The sequence below is a fragment of the Ursus maritimus genome, unplaced genomic scaffold, assembly GCF_017311325.1.
Source record: "Ursus maritimus isolate PB19 unplaced genomic scaffold, ASM1731132v1 scaffold_32, whole genome shotgun sequence".
In the NCBI taxonomy this organism is placed as follows: domain Eukaryota; kingdom Metazoa; phylum Chordata; class Mammalia; order Carnivora; family Ursidae; genus Ursus; species Ursus maritimus.
Window position 1 is genome coordinate 7,227,209 of NW_024425786.1, and position 19,640 is coordinate 7,246,848.

At 45.1% G+C, this 19,640-nt stretch overlaps 1 protein-coding gene across 2 annotated transcripts in view; it reads left to right on the top strand.

The window, feature by feature from the left end:
* The window catches only part of UBE4B (ubiquitination factor E4B), a 120,329-nt gene that overhangs the window by 32,680 nt on the left and 68,009 nt on the right, over window positions 1-19,640 (top strand). For both annotated transcript variants that reach the window (XM_040645760.1, XM_008694744.2), the window contains exon 2: window positions 6,909-7,095. In XM_040645760.1, coding sequence (XP_040501694.1) covers window positions 6,909-7,095 — 187 coding nt within the window. The remainder of the gene's footprint in view (window positions 1-6,908; window positions 7,096-19,640) is intronic.

The following is a 19,640-nucleotide window of genomic DNA, read 5'->3' on the forward strand; positions in this document are numbered from 1 at the left end:
AAAAAAAAAAAAAAAAAAAAAAAAAGATTTTATTTATCTACTTGAGGGAGAGTGAGAGAGAAAGGGAGAGCACAGAGAGAGAAGCAGACTCCCCGCTGAGCAGAGAGCCCGATGCGGGGCTCGATCTCAGCATGACCTGAGCCGAATGCAGATGCTTAACCGACTGAGCCACCCAAGTGCCCCAATAAATAAAATCTGTTAAAAAAATAAAATTATATCATGTTCGAAACATAGAAAAGACTGCATTTGACATTTAAATTATGACAAGATGAATACCCATGAACCGACTACCCACATTGAAAGTGTGCAGCCCAGTGAATTTTCACACAGTGGACACACCTGTGAAACTAGTGTCAGTTAAAAAACAAGACCATCGCCGGCCCCCTCAAAGCGTGCTCACGCCTCTTTTTTCTTGCTTGTGAACTTGATACAAATGGAATCATGCAGTGTGCGCTTTTTCGCATCTCGCTGCTTCTGCTCAGTACTGTTGTGCGAGTCACCCGGGCTGGTGCGTAGGACACCAGCTCCTTCATCTGGTGGCTCCCCGCACTCCAGCGTAGGACAATACCACTGTTCACTTAGCCTCACCTGTAGTTTTTAGAGTACTTTAACATATACGGCCCCGTTTCATTGTGATGGCTACCTGGGAAAGCCGTTCAGGGCTGAGTTAGGGGAAGAGTGAAGTGTGTTACCCAAGATGCCTGCAAGCGTGGCCAGTCTGTGGCGGCACCAGAACGCAGGTTTCCTGACGGATCCTGGGTTCATGTCACTCTGCTGCAACCACATTTCCTGTCGCGTTGTGCATGTGACACCACGAGGGTCTGCAGCCCATCTGTCTTCAGACACTTTCATCTTTCCTTCTCTTCCTCCTCACGGTGGACTCACTCCCCTCCCCTCCCCCACTTACGCTTTTTTGGTTTTTTCTTTTTTTTTTTTACAGTGATAAGTCTCAGAAATCAGTACTTCCAGTCTCCCATTCTTTGTGGGACCTGCTCCAGTCAGGCTTTCAAGCCCCTTCATTCCATCAAAATTGGTCATGATGAGGCCCTCAGTTCCCACCTCATTGCCAAGTCCAACGGGCAACTCTCCGTCTTCACGTTGCTCAGCCTGTCCACAGGGTGATGTTAATCGCCGTTGAAAGTCTCTCACTGGTTTCTAGGAAGCCAGCGTCCGTTCTCCCAGCGAACCCAGAGGCCTCCCAACACCGTTCTCGGTCTCCTTTATTGGTGTCGCCTCCCCTCCCCCACTCCAGTTGTTGGTGTCGTAGGGCTTCATCCTCAGACCCCTGAATCACTGTCTGCGCACACTGCCTAGGTGACCTCATCTCTCTCAGGCTCTCCGTGCTGTCTGGAAGCTAACAGCTCTCCAAGGGCCACCCTAGCCTGCCCTCTGTCCTGCGTGTCAGATCATATGTTTTCATTTTAATTGCTATTTATTTAATTACTATTTTATTTATTTATTTTTAAAAGACTGCGTTTATTTGAGAGCGAGAGAGAAAGAGAGTACAAGCCGGGGAGGGGCAGAGGCAGAGGGAGAAGCAGACTCCCCTCTGAGCAGAGGCTCGATCCCAGGACCCTGGGATCATGACCTGAACTGAAGGCACACGCTTCACTGACTGAGCCACCCAGGCGCCCCCAAATTACTAGCTTATACTCAATTAAAAAATCATGGAATTCACATGAAGACAACTCCAGCTGCATGTTTAATAATCATGTGTCTAAAACAACTTTTATCTCCTCTGTCCCTCCATCTTCTTTGTCTCAGGAAACTGATTCAGTAAGTTGCTCGGGCCCAAGGTGCTGGCGTCAGCCTTTTTACCTGCTTTCATTCTGTCCTTCTTACACCCAGTCCATCAGCAAATCCTGTGAGCTTGTGCTCTACCATCAGAGTATATCCCAGGTGACCACTCACCACGATCTTCACGGCCACCCACCCGAGCGCGGGTCGTCAGCATCCTCCTACGTAGCCTCTCTGCCTATTCCCTTTCTCCATAGCAGCCAAGATAATAATTTAAAAATATGAGTTGAGTTATGTCACTTTTCTGGTCAAAACCCCCTGGCGGCTTCCCAGTGTTTTCACCTTCATGCATCTGATCTCATCATCTGCTGTTTCTCTCTTGCTCATTTTGCTCTAGCCACACAAGGCTTGCTGACCTTGAGCATAAGCCAAGCACCCTCCCGCCATACTTCCCAGAGACCCACCTGGTTTCCTTCCTCTCTTCCTTCGTGTTTGCAGACGCCCCCTTTTCCAGAGAGGCCTTTCCATCCACCTTATATAAAAATCGCAGCACCCTCTCCCCAGCCTGCCCTGCTCTCCCTCCCTCCCCTACTTTATTTCTCTCTCATGGTGCTCATGACCACCTGGCATTCTTTTTGTCCATTTGGCTGTTGTTCTTTTGGCCTCCGCTGGAATCTGTGTACCACGAGAGCAGGAACTATTCAGTTTACTTTCCCGTACTTGATGCGAATTTGTTGAATGAGTGGATATCTGAAGAGGAGTTAATGTCAGAAGTCTGAAACTCTAGGCTTTGACTATTCAGTTAAACATTCTTCTGTGTGGCTTCAGTCTTTACCTGTCTTGATTCCATGTATTACTTTTTCCCATTGTTCAGTATGTACGGAGCTGTTACGTGCCTGGCACTACACTCAGTGCTGGAGATACCAGTGAAAACAGCAGAGATGTGGTTTTCTCATGGAGCTTGCGTTCTACTAGGGAAACAATAAGCAAGACAGTAAGAAATAGATAATGTGATTATAGGGGTGCCTGGGTGGCTCAGTTGGTTAAGCATCCGACTCTTGGTTTCAGCTCAGGTCATGATCTCGGGGTCGTGGGATCAAGCCCCACGTGGGGCTCTGTCCTCGGCGTGGAGTCTTCTTGTCCCTCTCCCTCTGCCCCCCCCCCGCTCGTGGGTGCATGCGCGTACACGCTCTCTCTCTGAAATGAATAAATAGATCTTTAAAAAAATCAAAAGAAATAGATAATGTAATTACAGACCATGCAGAGTGCTTGAAACATGATTGGAGGGCTGCAGTATCAATGAGTGTGGAGGGAAGGATCGTGCTGGATAAAGTGATCAGGGAAGTCCTCCAGGAGGAGGTGACATTTTAGCTGAGAATGGAAGGAAGAGAAAGAATCAGCCATGCCAAGAATTAGAAAAATTGCTTCTAGGCTTAAGGAATTGCAAGTGGCTGAAGGTAAGCTAGAGCTTAGGGTACTCTAGAGCTTAGGGTACTCTAGAGCTTAGGGTACTCTAGGAAGTGTCAGAGGGCCAGCGTGGCTGCCGCCTAATGTGGTGTTCCATGGGCTTGGAGAGACAGCCGGTGGCTCCATAGGACACGGTGAGGACTTGGTTTTTATTCTAAGTGCAGTGGGAAGCTATTGAATGGTTTGAGCAGGGGAGGGTGGTTTGTGTTTTTAAAGAATTACTGTGATCGCTGCGTGGAGAATAGATTGTAGGGGAAAGTAGGATAACATGCTTTCTTATCACTTCGGATTTTATTCTATACTTAGATTTTGAAAATCGCCCCAGCCCTTGGCAACCGCTCTCCTACTTTCTGTCTCTATGAATTTGACTACTCTGGAGACCTTACGTAAGTGGAATAGTGCAGTGTCTGTCTTTCTGGGACTGGCTGATCTCACTTAGCCTCATGTCCTCTAGGTTCATCCGTGTTGCAGCACGTGTCAGAACATCCTTTTTAAGGCTGAATACTGTTCCATTGTGCGTGTGTGCCACATTTTGTTTATGCATTTATCCGCTGATGGTCATGTGGGTTGCTCTAATAATGCTGTTGTGAACATGGGTGAACAGCTCGCTGTTTGTATCCCTGCTTTCAGTTCTCTTGGGTATTTCCTAGGAGTGGAATTACTGGATCCTGTGGTAATTCTTTTTAATTTTTTGAAGAACCACCCACCTGTTTACAATGGTGGCTGTACCATTTGACATTCCTACCACTGGTTCACAAGGGCTTCAGTTTCTCCACGTCCTCATGAACACTTGTTATTTTCGATGGCAGCCATCTTAAGAGGTAGGAGGTGTTATCTCATCGTGGTTTGATTTGCATTTCAGAAACCTAAAACTTTGAAAGTGTTAGAAGAAAGGAATGTGGAGCCTTTGCTTTTACCAGGCTAGAGTGGACACAGATAGATTCATTGGGACCTTTGGCAGAGGGCCTGGTGAGAGAGGGTGCTGGCCTGGATAGGGTCGTGGCCGAGGAGCTGAGGGGAGAGGGTAGACCCAGGTCGAAGGAGCAGAGCTTGGTGGTAAACCGGATGTTTGAGGAGGTGAGGGGAAGTGAGGAAGCAGTGAACACAAATCCTGGGTCTCTGGCTTGAGTAATTGGATCAGGAATTTCTGGTCCACATTCCCTACCCTCCACCCCAGGTAAGTGTTCATGAGAGAAACACTTCAATAATTTCTTTCAGTGAGGTTTTTCATCTCAGTCCCAGTTCTCCCTTGGATGATTTGTGGTGACCTTCACCATTCTGTGTTCAGCGCAGGACAGGGAGCACTGAGCACCTGTTACGGAGCAGGTGCGGGCCTTGGCAGTAGGGAGATAAGGGTGAGTAAGAGAGAGCGGCCTGGTTCTCAGAGTTTGGTCTCAGGACTCCTTTACACTCTTATGAAATGGTGACGATCTCAAAGAGCTTTTGTTTGCGTGGGTCCTATTCATTGATAATTTACCGTAGTAGAAATAAAAAGTGAGAAACCTAAAAAAAATAATAAAAACATTGTATGTTAATATAAATAATGTATCTTTAATGAAAAAAACTACATTTTCCAAAACAAACACATTTGGTGAGAAAAGTGACATTATCTTCACTTCTGCGAGTCTTTTTCTTTTTCCTACAAGTCATTTAAATGTCTGATTTACTAGAATACAGCTGAATTCTCATATTAAATTCTGTATTTAAGTTGTTGCAACATGACATGTCACATAGTCTCTGGAAAGCTCCATATGGACACTTGAGAATGACAGCGAAAGAGGCAGATGTCTTAGTGATATTGTAAAAGTAGCTTTGGCCTCAGCATACCCTCTGCAGGGGCCTTGGAGATCCCCAGAGATCCCAGACAATTGGATTAGTCCTGAGGGCATAGGCTCTGGAGCCAGATTGCCTGGGCTCACATTCTAGCTCTGCCACTTACTGATCAGGCAAGGATGTAACCTCTGTGCCTCAGTTTGCTCATATATAAAATGGGCATAAGTACCCACAAAGGCTCATTATAAGGACTAAGTGAGTATGGATTTACAAGGTGCTGAGACCATTGCTAGAAGACAAAGTGCTGCGTCGGTATTAATTTAATTTTAATTTATTTTTATTTTTTATTTTTTTAATTTGTAATCTCTGCCCCAGAATTTGGGGCTTGAACTTAAAACTCCCGAGAATCAGGAGTCACGTGCCCAATCAACTGAGCCAGCTGGGCACCACTCACTGTTTATTTTTTTTTATTTTTTATTTTTTATTTTTTTAAGATTTTATTTATTTATTTGACAGAGAGAGACAGCCAGCGAGAGAGGGAACACAGCAGGGGGAGTGGGAGAGGAAGAAGCAGGCTCATAGCAGAGGAGCCTGATGTGGGACTCGATCCCGGTACGCCAGGATCACGCCCTGAGCCGAAGGCAGACGCTCTAACGACTGCGCCACCCAGGCGCCCCTCACTGTTTATTTTTAATAATTAAGACCTGATCTTTCCTTTGAGGGATTTAATTCTAGTGAAGGAGATCGATGAACAACCAGACAACATCAGGATTTTGTGTAAGTTCGTTGATAGATGTATTTGCAGCAGGGGCATAGGAGTGGGCTTCTCAGCTTCGGGGTCAAGAATCAGGATGTCCTTGGTTGTCTCGAATGATAAAAGGAGCGGATTTTCTGCAGTGTTGGAATGACAGATTCTTAGCTCAGATGAGGTCCATCCCAGTTAGCATTTGTCACAGGTTAGCTTTTTCATCGTCCTTATTTGTAACGGAATGAGTGAAGCAGCCTCGTTGGTTTACTTCTTTGCTGCCTGTGTCGAGCCAGAAGCCTTATCACAGTAGTTCATGTCCTCACTGCCTGGGACAGCAGGTGGTCGGTGAGAGTTTACCGCCTGTTTATAATTTAATGATTATCCAATGTGAGGGAGACATTTCTGTGATCCACTGGGATTTTGTGGTAGATATTTGTAATCACTGGATAACTCTGGGGTGTTATTATAAGGGAGAAGTGGCAGATTATATTAAGTAAGAAAATTAAGTAAGAAAAATTGAATTGCTTTGCTCCTGAAAGTGATGGCAAAATTTGTGTCTTAGTGTAACGTTTGTTACTTTTGAAACTTTTGCTTTAGTAAATTAAATTGAGTATTTATTTAAAATCTCACCTATTTAGGGGTGCCTGGGTGGCTCAGTCGGTTGAGTATCTGACTCTTGATTTCTGCTCAGGTCATGATCTCAAGGGTTGTGAGATCGAGCCCCACGCTGGGCTCTGCGTTGGTGTGGAGCCTGTTGGAATTCTCTCTCTCCCTCTCCCTCTGCCCTTTCCCCCACCCCCTCTCTCTCTTAAAAAAACAAAAACAAAACAAATCAACTCACCTATTTAAAATAACCAAGTTACGTAGTTTCATTAAAATGACAAGCTTCGGTGTGTTTAAAAGTGTGGCATGTCGTGGCATGTGCATGCTATCTATTAAGGAAGTGTGATAAACAGGATTGTAAGGCAATAAGAGGCAGTTTTTAAAAAGTGAGGTGGTAGTTTGTGAAAGTACTGCTATGCCAAGTTATTACTTGTCTTGAATGAGTCCTTTTTCTCAAGGCGTATTCAGTTGTTCAGCTCCAGCGTGATTTTCGATGCTTACTGACATCGTGAACGTTGTTCTTGGGCAGAATTGTGTTTCTGCGGTTGAGTTACAGAATGTCTTTTCTCTCCTCTTGTAGATCCGACGGAGGCGCCTTGCACGACTTGCTGGTGGACAGACCTCCCAGCCGACCACCCCGCTCACCTCGCCGCAGAGGGAGAACCCTCTGGGGCCTCCTATAGCAGCGTCAGCCCCAGGCCCCTCCCAGAGCCTTGGGCTCAATGTCCACAACATGACCCCAGCTACCTCCCCGATAGGTGCATCAGGTAAGCCTTCCCTTCAGACGCTTATCGTTTCGGTCGTAGCTTTCCAGGAGGCTTCCGGTTGTGACATTTTCACGACAGGGTGAAATGAATTGGACAGCAACTTTCTAACGTTCTGCAAGCAAAAAAACAAAACAAAAAAAAATCCTGCAAGCAGTAGTTTAAAAGATTAAGATCATTATATTGTGTTTTGTTCATCTCTATTCATTTTGACGGCGATCTGTTAAAACTAATTGTTTTTCTTTTCCATAACTTTCATCCTTTGTTTCGAACAGGGTCACGTCTTAATTACTCTGATGGCAAAGCGATTAAGACTTCATTTGGCTCAGCTGATTTTATGAGTTTGGTTGGTGCTTTTCTTTTATGATAAAATCATCTGAAAATGCAAGATTGAAATAATGGTCGAAATAAGCCTCTAATTATGGATTTCCTTATCTTCATTTTACACTGTCTTGTAACTCTTTCTCTGAATTTTCAGGGTATAAAAGTTTGCCTGGTGGGATGTTTTATAGCTATCTCATTGACAATTATTTAACTAATGTGAAAATTTCTTTCTTTATAATTAACGGGCTCATAGTTGATATGCACGACTGTCTTTGTTGGGAAACAGTGATATTGACACATACTGTATATTTGAAAATATCTGTCTTTTATCAAGTGAACTTTTCTATTGAACATAAGAATTATTACCATTATAATAAGTATTATAATTAGGATTCTAATTTGAAAAAGCAGGTGCATTCAGACCTGCATTCGTCATCATGTCATTGAATAATTTAATACGATTGTTGGTTCTGCAGTCATGTAATGCACTCCCTTAGTTGCCTTCCACGTAATCTGTCTTTCTGAACTAGGTAACTCCTCAGTTAAGAGTATTTGCAGAGTTTTACCATAGCTCTTGTTAGGCATCGTTGTGGACTCTTCCCCATGTAAATATAACTGCTTATACACCCTTCTGTTGATTATAAAAGTGAGAGATGCTTAGGCCGCACCATCAGTTAGTAATAAACAGTGCCTTTGCCTGAAGTGTCTCCTCTGTACACCTTTGAGAAGCCATGATGGTCTTCTGGTAGGGGAAAGGCTTGGGACTCCAGTTGGGTTTTTACCCTTTCCTTAGAGACAGTGCTACCAACAATGCTGTTTGTCCCACCATGACCAGGTCCCACCTGGAATGCTGGAGATTGTTGGGGGAGAGCTAGTGGGATGGGGAGGGGTCTAAGATCTCTTCGCATCAGCGGTGGGCTGGCAGGAGACCGGAGCTCCGCATGCTTCTGGTCGTAGCACCTGGTCATGGCACCGTGCCTCCTTGGGACCACCAGGAATCATCACGGCATGTGCCCTGTCCTGCTTATGTCACCCACTGAGTCTCCCTAACCCTAACCCTTACCTCTCAGTCTCTAATCTCTGTAAGGCTTGTTCTATACACCTCTCTCCCCCCACCCCGAGTTCTGAAATGCTCACGGTCAGTCCCTGGCAGAATCCTTCTCTGTGGACAGCCCTTCCTCTGGGGCTCCCACTGAATTCACACTCTTCCTCTGGTGCTTTCTCATTTCTTCTAGAGCACTCTTCCTCCTCCCTAAGAACACATCGATTTGAACCTGTGTCGTCAGACTGTAGTCCCCACTCCTGCCCTTGTCGCAGCTGTCCCCTGAGCCTGCTCCCCCTGCCTCGTTTGGTCCACTGTCTCCCCAGCACAGCCCGTGTCATGATTCATGGTGATTTCAGTAGCCACGTGGATGACCTTCCAGGACTCTGCCCTTTCACTTTTTTGAGCTGCTTTCCCTTAGTGACCTTGTCTTCCATCCAGCATCAGCCACTCATGGCTGTGGTCATGCTCTAGACCTTTCCATCTCAGTGACTTTCTGACCACCACCTTCAGCTTTTTGGCTCACCCCCTCTGTGCCACTGTCTTCACTACTCACTCCCCTGGGGTCCCCACTTCCCTCCTTGTCCCATTTAAATTCCATAGTCATTCATTGTCACTCCTTTCTCTTGTCTCCCTCTCACTTTGTCTTATTTTCTTGGTTAAACCGTGCTCCTGGTTGGTTTGTTTCATAAAGAGCTTATTTATTTATTTATTTATAAGATTTATTTATTTATTTTAGAGGGGGAGAGAGCAGGTGCGCACATAGGCAGAGGGAGAGCAGAGGCAGGGAGAGAGAGAATCCCAAGTGGATTCCTCGCTGGGTGTGGAGCCCGATGAAGGTCTCCATCTCACGACCCTGAGACCATGACTGAGCCAAAATCAAGAGTTGGACGCTTAACTGAGCCACCCAGGCGGCCCTAAAGATTTTATTTTCAAGTAAGCTCTACACCCAATGTGGGGCTTGAACTCACAACCCTGAGATCAAGAGTTCCATGCTCTACTGACTGAGCCAGCCAGGCACCCCAGTCGGTGCTCCTGGTTTCAGATCCCATTTCCTGGCTCCTTTCTGTCTCCTGCAGTGGAACAAGACTAGAGAAGAACTCAGAACCATGCTATCTGTCTCGTTTCAGATTTGTGGTCACACACTCTTTTCCTTTTCACTCCCCGACTCCACAGGTCTGTCTCAGACCTCCTCCTTCAGTCGGCAGCACCTCGTTCTCTGTGCAGCTCTGGCCTGATGGCCTGCCTTCCTATTGCATGGAGAAAACAGACACCAGCGAAAGGGAATCTCCGTAAGCTGCCCATCATCGCATCCTCCTACCTGCCTGTACGCGTGGCCGGTTCTTGTTAAGCTTGAACCTCCACCCCTTACTGAATTCTGTCCGCAGATCCCACCTCCTCTGTCCTATTCAGAGCCACTGCCCCAGCACTTCCCATCTTTCCTGCTTCGTCAGGTTTTCTATCTCAAGTGGAAAACTTTTATTTTTTTTAACAGTCATTATACGTGCTGTTCCTTCTCCCATCGTGGGAATACATAAAAAGGAACTCTCTTGATCTCATTTCCCCTGCCAGCTTCCACCCCACCGGCTCTGCATCACAACAAAACTTCCGGAGTGACTTGCCTATCCTCTGTCTCCTTCGTCTGTCCTTGCACCCACTGCTGATTCGAATCCAGCTGAGTGAGGCCTCCTGCGGTCTGCTCTGAGTCACCGTCTCAGCCTCAGTTGATGGGGCTTTGGCCCTCTTCTTAAAGCACTTTTGGCTTCCAGAGCTCTGCACTCTCGTGGCTTTCATCCTGTCTCTGTTTCTTCTTGCTGCTCTGTATGGTTCTTTTTCATTTTTCTGACCTGTAAATGTCAGGGGTCTAGGGCTCAATATTTAACCTGTTGTCCTCTCCATCTGTGTCGGTTCTCTTACTGATTTTATCTGGTTTTCCAGGTTTAATTATTATCTCTAAGCTGCTGGCCCCTAGGTTGATTTCCCCAGCCCAGAACTGTTCCTTGAACCTCAGACTCCTACATCGTCTAAGAAGCATCTCACAGTTTACACGTCCAAGATTGAGCTCCTGGTATTTCCTCACATCTTGTCTTCTCCTAGAATCCCATCTCAACAAATGGCAGCTGATTTCTTTCTAGTTGCTTAAGCCTAAAACATCACCTCTTCTTTTTTCCTCCTAGTCTAGATCAGGGGTCAGTAAACTTTCTGTAAAGGACCAGGTAGTAAATATTTTTGGTTTTGCAGGCTGTGTAATCTCTGTCACAGCTATTTGTTTCAGCCCCTGTAGCACAAAAGCGGCCACAGGCAATGCATGATGAGCGTGGCTGTGCTTCAGTAAAACTTTATTTACAAAAACAAATAGTGGGCCAGAAGCGGGGTCCAAGGCACCAGCATGTCTTGCCTGGATTATCGGAGTGGCCTCCTAACTGCTGTCTCCGTGCCTACCCTCGCTTCACTTGAGTCTCTTAGGGTAGCCCGGACTGGGTCGCACTAAAGCACAAGTACAATCTCGTGTAACCGCAGGGTTATTGTTCACAGCAAGCTCGTGACGCTGCCATCACAAACTCCTGGAAGACTTGGGCAGCTCTAGATGGCTAATTCTGGCCCGCGCACTCTACGCTCTGCAGTCCTGATTATGTTTCTCACATAATCACCAAATCACCATTATTCATAATCACGGTTAGGCAGATATTATTAGCTGTGTGCCTGGCAGGTCGGATAAACAACTTTTCACCAATTTATTAAATAAACAAGTTTAAACAAAACAGAAAATAAGCACCTTGTAAGGTGGGCCACGTCAGTCTTCTGTTGGCTCCCTCCATTGGCTCCCCGCCTCATCAAGAATGAAAGCCACAGTCCTCACCTTGACCTGGGGCTGTGTGTGACCTGGCCCTGTTTTGGCTCTGACCTCCTTTCCCACTGCGCTCCTTCTCCTTGCTGCCTCTCCTCCAGCCATACTGGCTTCCTTGCTCTTTCTGGGACATTCCAGCCATGACCCCTGTTGGGGACCTTCCTATTTGCTGTCTCTGCCTGGAATGCTGGGGCCCTAAAAATCCACGTGGCTTTTTCATTCAGCTCTTCAGATGTTTCTGCAAGGGTCCCCTTCTTTGGCCACACCGTGTGAAGGTGCTATCTCTCTCTGACGTGGATGCTGCTTCTTTGAGCTCTGTCGCCAGCTGACGTAGCCCATACGTGACTTGTAGATCCCATTTTCTCAGCTTCCCCTACTAAAGCGTGAGCCACAGGGCAGGGGCTTGGGTCCATTTTACCGGCCGTTGTATCCCAGTGCCTTTAACCGTGCCGGGCGCGTTAACTCTGTTCGTCTAGTGAATTGATAAGTGACTCACAAGAGAAAATGGCCAAAACAACATGGCATGTATGACTTAAAAGAAAATCTCAAGAGGATGTGGTAGCTTTCCATTAAAAAAATGCGAAGAGTTGCCGTGAGGAAGCTGAAGGTGAGTGCTTGTTTTCTGTGGTCCTTGATGGTAGATGGAAGGCTCGTAGGTAGATATATTGTCCGCTGGATATGAAGGAGAGGCTCCTGTTCCAGAATCAAGAAGTGCTTTCTGACAGACACAAATCCTGGGTGGACGGGCACCCGTGGGGAGGAGTTCCTCATCCAGGAGTGACGTGGCGGTCACTTGGCAGCCTCCTTAGTTGAGATGCTTTCTGCTACAGGTCACTAGAGCAAGGGTGGGGAGGCTGCAGTGAGTCCTGCTACTTGCTTCTCCCATCGGTGGTCCCAGCTTCTTGCAATGCCCCCTTTCCTAGGGCTGCCATAGCAAAGTATCGCACACCTGATGGCTTGGAACGACAGGGTATTCTCTCCAATTCTGAAGGGTGGAAGTTGAAAGTCAAGGTGTCGGCGGGGCTGTGCTTCCTCAGAAGGCTCCAATGAAGACCCCTGGCCTCTTCCAGCTTCTCTTGGTTGCTGGCCATCCTTGGCGTTTCTCAGCTTGTGGCCACACCACTCCAATGTCCTCTGTCTTTTCATGGCCATCCCTCTGTGTGTATCTGTGTTCAAGTTTCCCTGTTCTTACAAGGACACCAATTATTGGATTAGGGACCACTCTAAGCAGCATGACCTCATCTTAACTTCATGACGTCTGCAAAGACCCTGCTTCCAGTGGAAATATCATTTATGGACTTTTTTTTTTTTTTTAATCCCCCCCCCCCCGCTTAGAACATAAGGTTAGAACAGGGACCTCGTCAGTGCTGTTCATTCCCTTATCCCCAGAACCATCCCCAGAACCACTCCCCAGTACCATGCTGGCACATGGTAGGTACTCTGTCGGTGTCACTAGTTAAATAACTGAATGAATGAAAAAATATTTTTTGTTGGGAATGTTAGATGCAAAATAAGACTCCAGTTCTATTGATCGATTGATTTTATTTTTAAGTAATCTCTACACCCAATGTGGGGCTCGAATTTAAAACCCTGAGATCAAGAGTTGCACGCTCCGTTGACTGAGCCAGACTGGCGCCCCTTGAGTTCTAGAGAACATTACTCTTTCACCATGACTAGCTGCAGCTGTCTCTTTGCTTTTCCTGGCACTCTGAAGAAGAATTTTTAAAATCCCTAAGCCTATTTTTTTCTAGAGTTTTACCAAAAAGTTATTATAGAATATTCTGGACATACGTGATAGATAACATCCATGAGACAGCACCGCCTGTGAACCCCTGGGGGAATCTCTGGCTCTCTGCACCTCTCTTCCACACCAGCAGGCCATTGCTATCCTGAACTTTGCATTTATCTTCCTCAGATATTTCTTAATTTTTTTTTTTTTTGCTTCATTGTTAATAGGACATTGCTTTTGCCTGTCTGAAAACTTTAAAAGTATGGGTAATATTTTTCCTACAGCTGATTGCCTCTTTTTTACAGTCATCATTGATTATGTTGCTTTTACGTTTCAGTTCAGCCTGTTGATTTAGGGCCTACGGCAGGCCAGACCCAGTGCTAGGTCCCGGGAATGCGAAGACGGGTGAGGCTCAGTTTCTTTCTTGGAAGAGCTTACCATCCAGTACGGGAGAAGGTGTTCTTTCATTTCCTTTTAAGAACCTATGCTTAATAAATTCCTGGGAGGACGAACTGGTTTTCTTAGTTCCTTCCCCCGTCTTTAGATCGGGTCGTGATTGCCCAGCCTTCAGAGATTCTTAACCCCCTTGGACGATTTTTATTTTACAGTCTTGTTTTGAAATTATGCTTCTCTTCCTTCTGTTCCCTTTGATGTCCACCCCTCGGACATCTTGCATATATCCGACTAAAGCCCTACCCTTCCTGGCTGTTGTGACCTCTCTGAAGATGTGGCCATTCTTGCACAAGAGTTCCCCAGTGAATCCTTTATCAGCTGGTTTTATCTTGACAGAATTCTTAGGTCTAGTGGAGCAAGTTTCCTGGATGCCTTTTCTACCCTCTCCAGCCGGAGTTCTTGAAAGACTGTTGTCTTTTCTTGAGTTCTTTTGGCAAACTGGGGAAGCCTGTGATCGGCATCTCAAGGTGTATTTTTAAATGCAGATAATAAAATGTAGGATTACAAAGGAAACCAATTATATAGAAATATAGTTATCACAATATCTTTAAAGATTGTGACATAGTAATTTGTGTTTCTATGTTAAATGCTCTAAATAAAAGATCTAGCAGCTAATCGAACAGCTACTATAATATCGACCCCCTGAATTCTGTTTCCATCTGTTGTAAAGAACCTCTACTCTGGGAGCAGAAATGAACGGCGGGGCCTGTTTGGAATGAGTAAGAAGCCAAATAATATGTTTGGCCTCTGGGCTAGTTCCAGGGTTTGGATTAGAAACGCAGAAGCCATTTCCTCTGTCTGACTGCTAGTCTTTAATATACTTAATAATAATTTAACCTAAATTCTTCTTATGTTTGAAAATGGTCTTCGTCCTGCTTCCATTTATACATTTAAACACGTGTTTAATGCCTTCTGTGTGCTAGGCACTGTGTTAGGAGCCAGGGCTGCAAGCCAAGACGGGCGGGCCTCGGTGGGGGTGTCAGAGGGCCCTTCGTCGGGCAGGAGTCAACAACTTAGGATTATTATTACTTCTAAAAATAAGGAACATCCTTCCATATCCCATTACATTTGTTATTCTAAACCCTCCAGATTCGTTTGACATGTTTTATGATCTGTTTTACATTTCATTTTGTACCGGTTGGTACCAGTGATCTACTGAACGCTGTGAACTCATGCTGCCCTCTTTTACTGCCTGTTGATTTAAATGTTCTCGTGTGGGGCACCTGGGTGGCACAGCGGTTGGGTGTCTGCCTTCGGCTCAGGGCGTGATCCCGGCGTTATGGGATCGAGCCCCACATCAGACTCCTCCGCTATGAGCCTGCTTCTTCCTCTCCCACTCCCCCTGCTTGTGTTCCCTCTCTTGCTGTCTGTTTCTATCTCTGTGGAATAAATAAATAAAATCTTAAAAAAAAATAATAAAAATAAATAAATAAATGCTTTCGTGTGTCTGTTCGGTTCTGTTCTAGGTCTAGTCTAGTGAGAGAAGACAAACAGGTTTTAAAAACCATAAAATCTGTCAAGTGGTGAGAATTATTGTGGAGAAACCAGAGAATTATGTTGCCAGGGGAGGAAGGCATTGCTATTTTCAGTTAGAGAGTTGACGTAGTCCTCATTAAGAAGATGACATTTCAAAAGAAGCCTGAATGAAGCTGGGGAGCAAACCAAGTGGTTATCTGTTGGGCATTCTTTTCTGAAAGAAGGAACAACAGATGCAAAGGTCCTGGGGCAGAAATGGGCTTGGTGATGATTGATGCAAGGCCTGGGATGGCACAGTCATCTTTAGTTCTCCTCAACTTCCTTCTCTAGTTCTGATACTGAACATCATTATTAAAAAGCAGCAATTTATAGAAATTTCAACAAAACCACACTTTCATAGTTAATTGTCTTTGGCTAAGAATGCTATTAGCAATGACAAAATTATAACCTTTCATCCTACCCTTGATTGCTAATCCGGTATTTAAATCTTTTCTTCTTCTTCTTCTTCAGAAAGAAGCCCTATTGTTTCCACTTGGTCTGCAGCTTGGGAGAGGGCAGGAAAGAGGGCTCCAGGGTGAGTCAGAAGCAAGCCGGAGGCAGAGGCTCAGGCAGAAGTTCCAAGCCCCGGGCTGCAGTGGGACCCCTTGCAGACTGCAGGGCTTGGGAGGCTCCTGGTGGTGGTTGAAATCCTTTTCGCTGTAGTTGTGACCGGTGTATCCTCTGCTGGTGCGGGTATTTCATCTCACAGGAGTGGCTTTTTGGTCACCCAACGGGGTTGTATTTTACATGTATTTTGGCCCCCAAAGGGGCAGGATGTTCTGTCTGTTGGGCTGGCTGCATTATTATAACGGGCTGGATTATAGAGCGTCATTCCTAGGGTCGTGGTACTTACTTTGGGAGTCTGGGCAGAGTGCTGACAGCTTGTTAGAGGGATGTAGGTCTGGGAACCAGCTTCCTGTTTCGACCTGGGGTTGGTCCCTTTCTTCACCTCCTCTATCCCCATTTAGGCTAACCTTGTCCTTGAACTTCTTTTTTTTTTTTTTTTTTAAGATTTTATTTTATTCATATGACAGAGAGACAGCCAGCGAGAGAGGGAACACAAGCAGGGGGAGTGGGAGAGGAAGAGGCAGGCTCCCAGCGGAGGAGCCCGACGTGGGGCTCGATCCCAGGACTCCAGGATCACGCCCTGAGCCGAAGGCAGAAGCTTAACGACTGAGCCACCCAGGCGCCCCATGGTCCTTGAACTTCTGTTGCATCTGACTCCAAACCTACCCACTAGCACTCTGCCCACACAGTGGGATGTGAACATTATGACACTACTACTTTCACTGCTTAGGTCATGCCTTCAAGTCCACGAAGAGCACAGAAGTCAGTAATGTGTGAGAGTGGTTTCCATGAAATGTACTTCCTGTCTCTTGGGGAATTTATGGCTTAGTAGGAGAGATCAGACATGTCACCTGCTCAGAAGTCTTCCTTGTCTCCGTGTTTGCAGCTGTAATGTAGTCCAAGAGCTTTGAGGGTCTTCTCTGATCAGGCCCCCCTTCATTTAACTCCATGTTCTGTTTTCAGAGCATCTCTGCTCCTATTCTAGTCACCATCATACTCACTCCAGACACTGATAACCCTTAGGAATCGTGCTGCACAAGCCGTTCGTAGTTTTGTGTGCATTTATCTTGTTTTCCTGACTGGATTGAAAACTCTGAATAAAGCCGTCTTGTATTTCTCTTCTATCTGTTGAGCTTATAGTAGGTATGTGTCCAGGAAGTAATTCTCTGCTTTTGATTTGGGAATATGCTGGCACTTTTTCTTGCCATCTGTCTCCAGTCTCCCAATTGGAGTCTGAGGGAGCGCATTTAAGAAAAATTAGTGTTTTGACATACAGCCTTCTAAGACTGAATCATGGAAAAAATAGAAAATCAGAAGAGACGGATTGCTAGTGAGGAGATCGAGTCATTAATCAAAAACCTCCCAACAAATAAAAGTCCAGGACCAGACAGCTTCGCTAGCGGATTCAAAGAATTAATACTGACCCTTCTCAAACTCTTCCAAAAAAAAAAAAAAAAAAAAAAGGCGGAGGGAACACTTCCAAACTTATTTTATGAGGCCAGCCACTAGCCTGGTGCCAAAATCAGAAAAGGATACCACAGGAAAAGAAAATTGTAGACCAGTATCCCCAATGAATATTGGTGCAGAAATCCTCGACAAAATATTAGCTAACCCAAACCAACAGTACATTAAAGGATCTTATGTATGTGGTCATCATGTGAGATTTATTTCAGGGATCCAGGGAGGGTTCAACGTCTGCACATCAGTCAGGGCGATGAACCACATTAACAAAACAGAGGATAAAAATTATGTGGGCTTGCAGAATAAGGGCTCAACATCCACTTATGAGAAAAACTTTCAACAAAAGGGAGTATAGAGGACATGTACCTCAATATAAGAAAGGCCACGTATGAGAAGTCCACAGCTGATGTTAAACTCAGCGATGAAAAGCCAAAAGCTTCTCCTCCAAGATTGTGAACAAAAGAAGGTTGCCCGTGGTTGCTGCTTTTATTCAGTATAGTTTTGGAAGTCCTAACCAAAGCAATTGGGGGGAAAAAAGCATCCTAAAAGGAAAGGAAAAAGTAGAATTGTCACTATTGTCAGATTTGCAGATGACTTGATACTCTATGTACAAAACCCTAAAGACTCCACCGAAATAATGTTAGAACTGATGAATGAATTCAGTAAGGTTGCAGGATACGAACTTAATATATAAAAATTTCTTGTTTGTTGGGTTTTTTAAAGATTTTATTTATTTGTTTTTGAGAGAGAGAGCACACAAGCAGGGGGAAGGGGCAGAAGGAAGGGGAGAAGCAGACTCTCCGCTAAGCAGGGAGCCTGACATGGGGCTCGATCCCTGGACCCGGAATCATGACCTAAGCTTAACCAACTGAGCCACCCCTACAAAAATCTCTTGTGTTTCTATACAGTTATAACAAACTATGGGGGAAAAAAAATCCCATTTACAGTTGCATCAAAAAGAACAAAATACTGAGGAATAAATTTAACCAAGGAGATAGGAGGTTTGTACGCTGCAAACTACGAGATGTTGATGAAAGAATTTAAAGAAGATGTAAATAAATGGGAAGATCTGTGCTCATAGATTGGAAGAATTAATATTGATAAAATGTCCATACTAAGCTAAAGCAATCTATAGATTCAGCGCAATTCCTATGAAAATTCCAATGGCATTTTCCACAGAACAAAGAATCCTAAAATTTGTGTGGAACCACAGAAGACCCCTAATAGCCAAAACAATCCTGAGGAAGAACAAAGCTGGAGGCATCACACTACCCGATTTCAAACTATTATAAAGCTATAGAAATCAAAACCGTGTGGCCTGGCATAAAGACATTCACATAGATCAATGGAACAGAATAGAGAGCCCAGAAGTAGACCCACCCATATATGGTCAATTAATTTACAGTGAAGGAGCCAAGAATGTACAACGGGGAAAGGACAGTCTCTTCAGTAAATGGTGTTGGGAAAACTGGACAGCCACATGCAAAAGAATGAAACTAGACTACCTTACACCATACATTAAAAGCTCAAAATGGATAAGGACTTGATTGTAAGACTGGAAACCGTGAAACTTCTAGCAGAAAACACAGGCAGTAAGTTCCCTGATGTCAGTCTTGGAGATGGTGTTTTGGATCTGACTAAAAGCAAAGGCAGCAAAAGCAAAAATTAACAAGTGGGACCACATCAAATAAAAAGCTTCTGCATAGTAAAGGAGACCATCAACAAAACGAAAAGGCAACCTACAGAATGGGAGAAGATAATTTGCAAATCATATATCTCATAAGTGGTTAATATTTAAAGTATATGAAGAACTAGCCCTAACTGTGAGGCCTGAAACCATAAAAATCTTCGGGGTACTACTGTTAACTAAAGATGAGTCTCCTTTGGTCTGTGACAGTTTCTTAGTCTTTCCGTGGTTTTCATTATCTTGACAGTTTTGAAGAGCTTTGTAGAGTATCTCTTAATTTGGCTTTGTCTGATGTTTTTCCTGTAATTAGACTGGGGGTTGGGGTTTTGAGGGAAGAGAATCACACATGCGAAGGGCCCCTCTCATCACTTCCTCTTCGGGTGCACACTGTCTATACCACACCCCTGGTGATGTTCACCTTCACCTGGTTAAGCTGGTGATCGCCAGGTCTCTCCACTATGAAGTCAGGATGTTTTTTTCCCTTTCCACACTCAATTCTTTGGAATCGAGTTCCTAAGTCCAGCCTACCCCACTCGGGCAGTGGGAATTAAGCTTTACCTTCTGGAGTGGAGAATGTCTACGTGTAGATATGTCGTGTGGAATTCTTCTGTAAGGGACATTTGTCCCTTCTCCCTACATCAGTATGAACTCATGTATATTTATTTTGTTACTTGGAGTTCTTTTTTTTTTTTTTATGATTTTTTATTTATTTACTTGACAGAGACAGCAAGAGAGGGAACATAAGCAAGGGGAGTGTGAGAGGGAGAAGCAGGCTTCCTGCTGAGTAGGGAGCCCAATGCGGGACTCGATCCTAGAAGCCTGGGATCATGACCCGAGCTGAAGGCAGACGCTTAAAGGCTGAGCCACCCAGGCGCCCCTGTACTTTGAGTTCTAATTCAAAGTGCTGTATTTATCTTTGCAT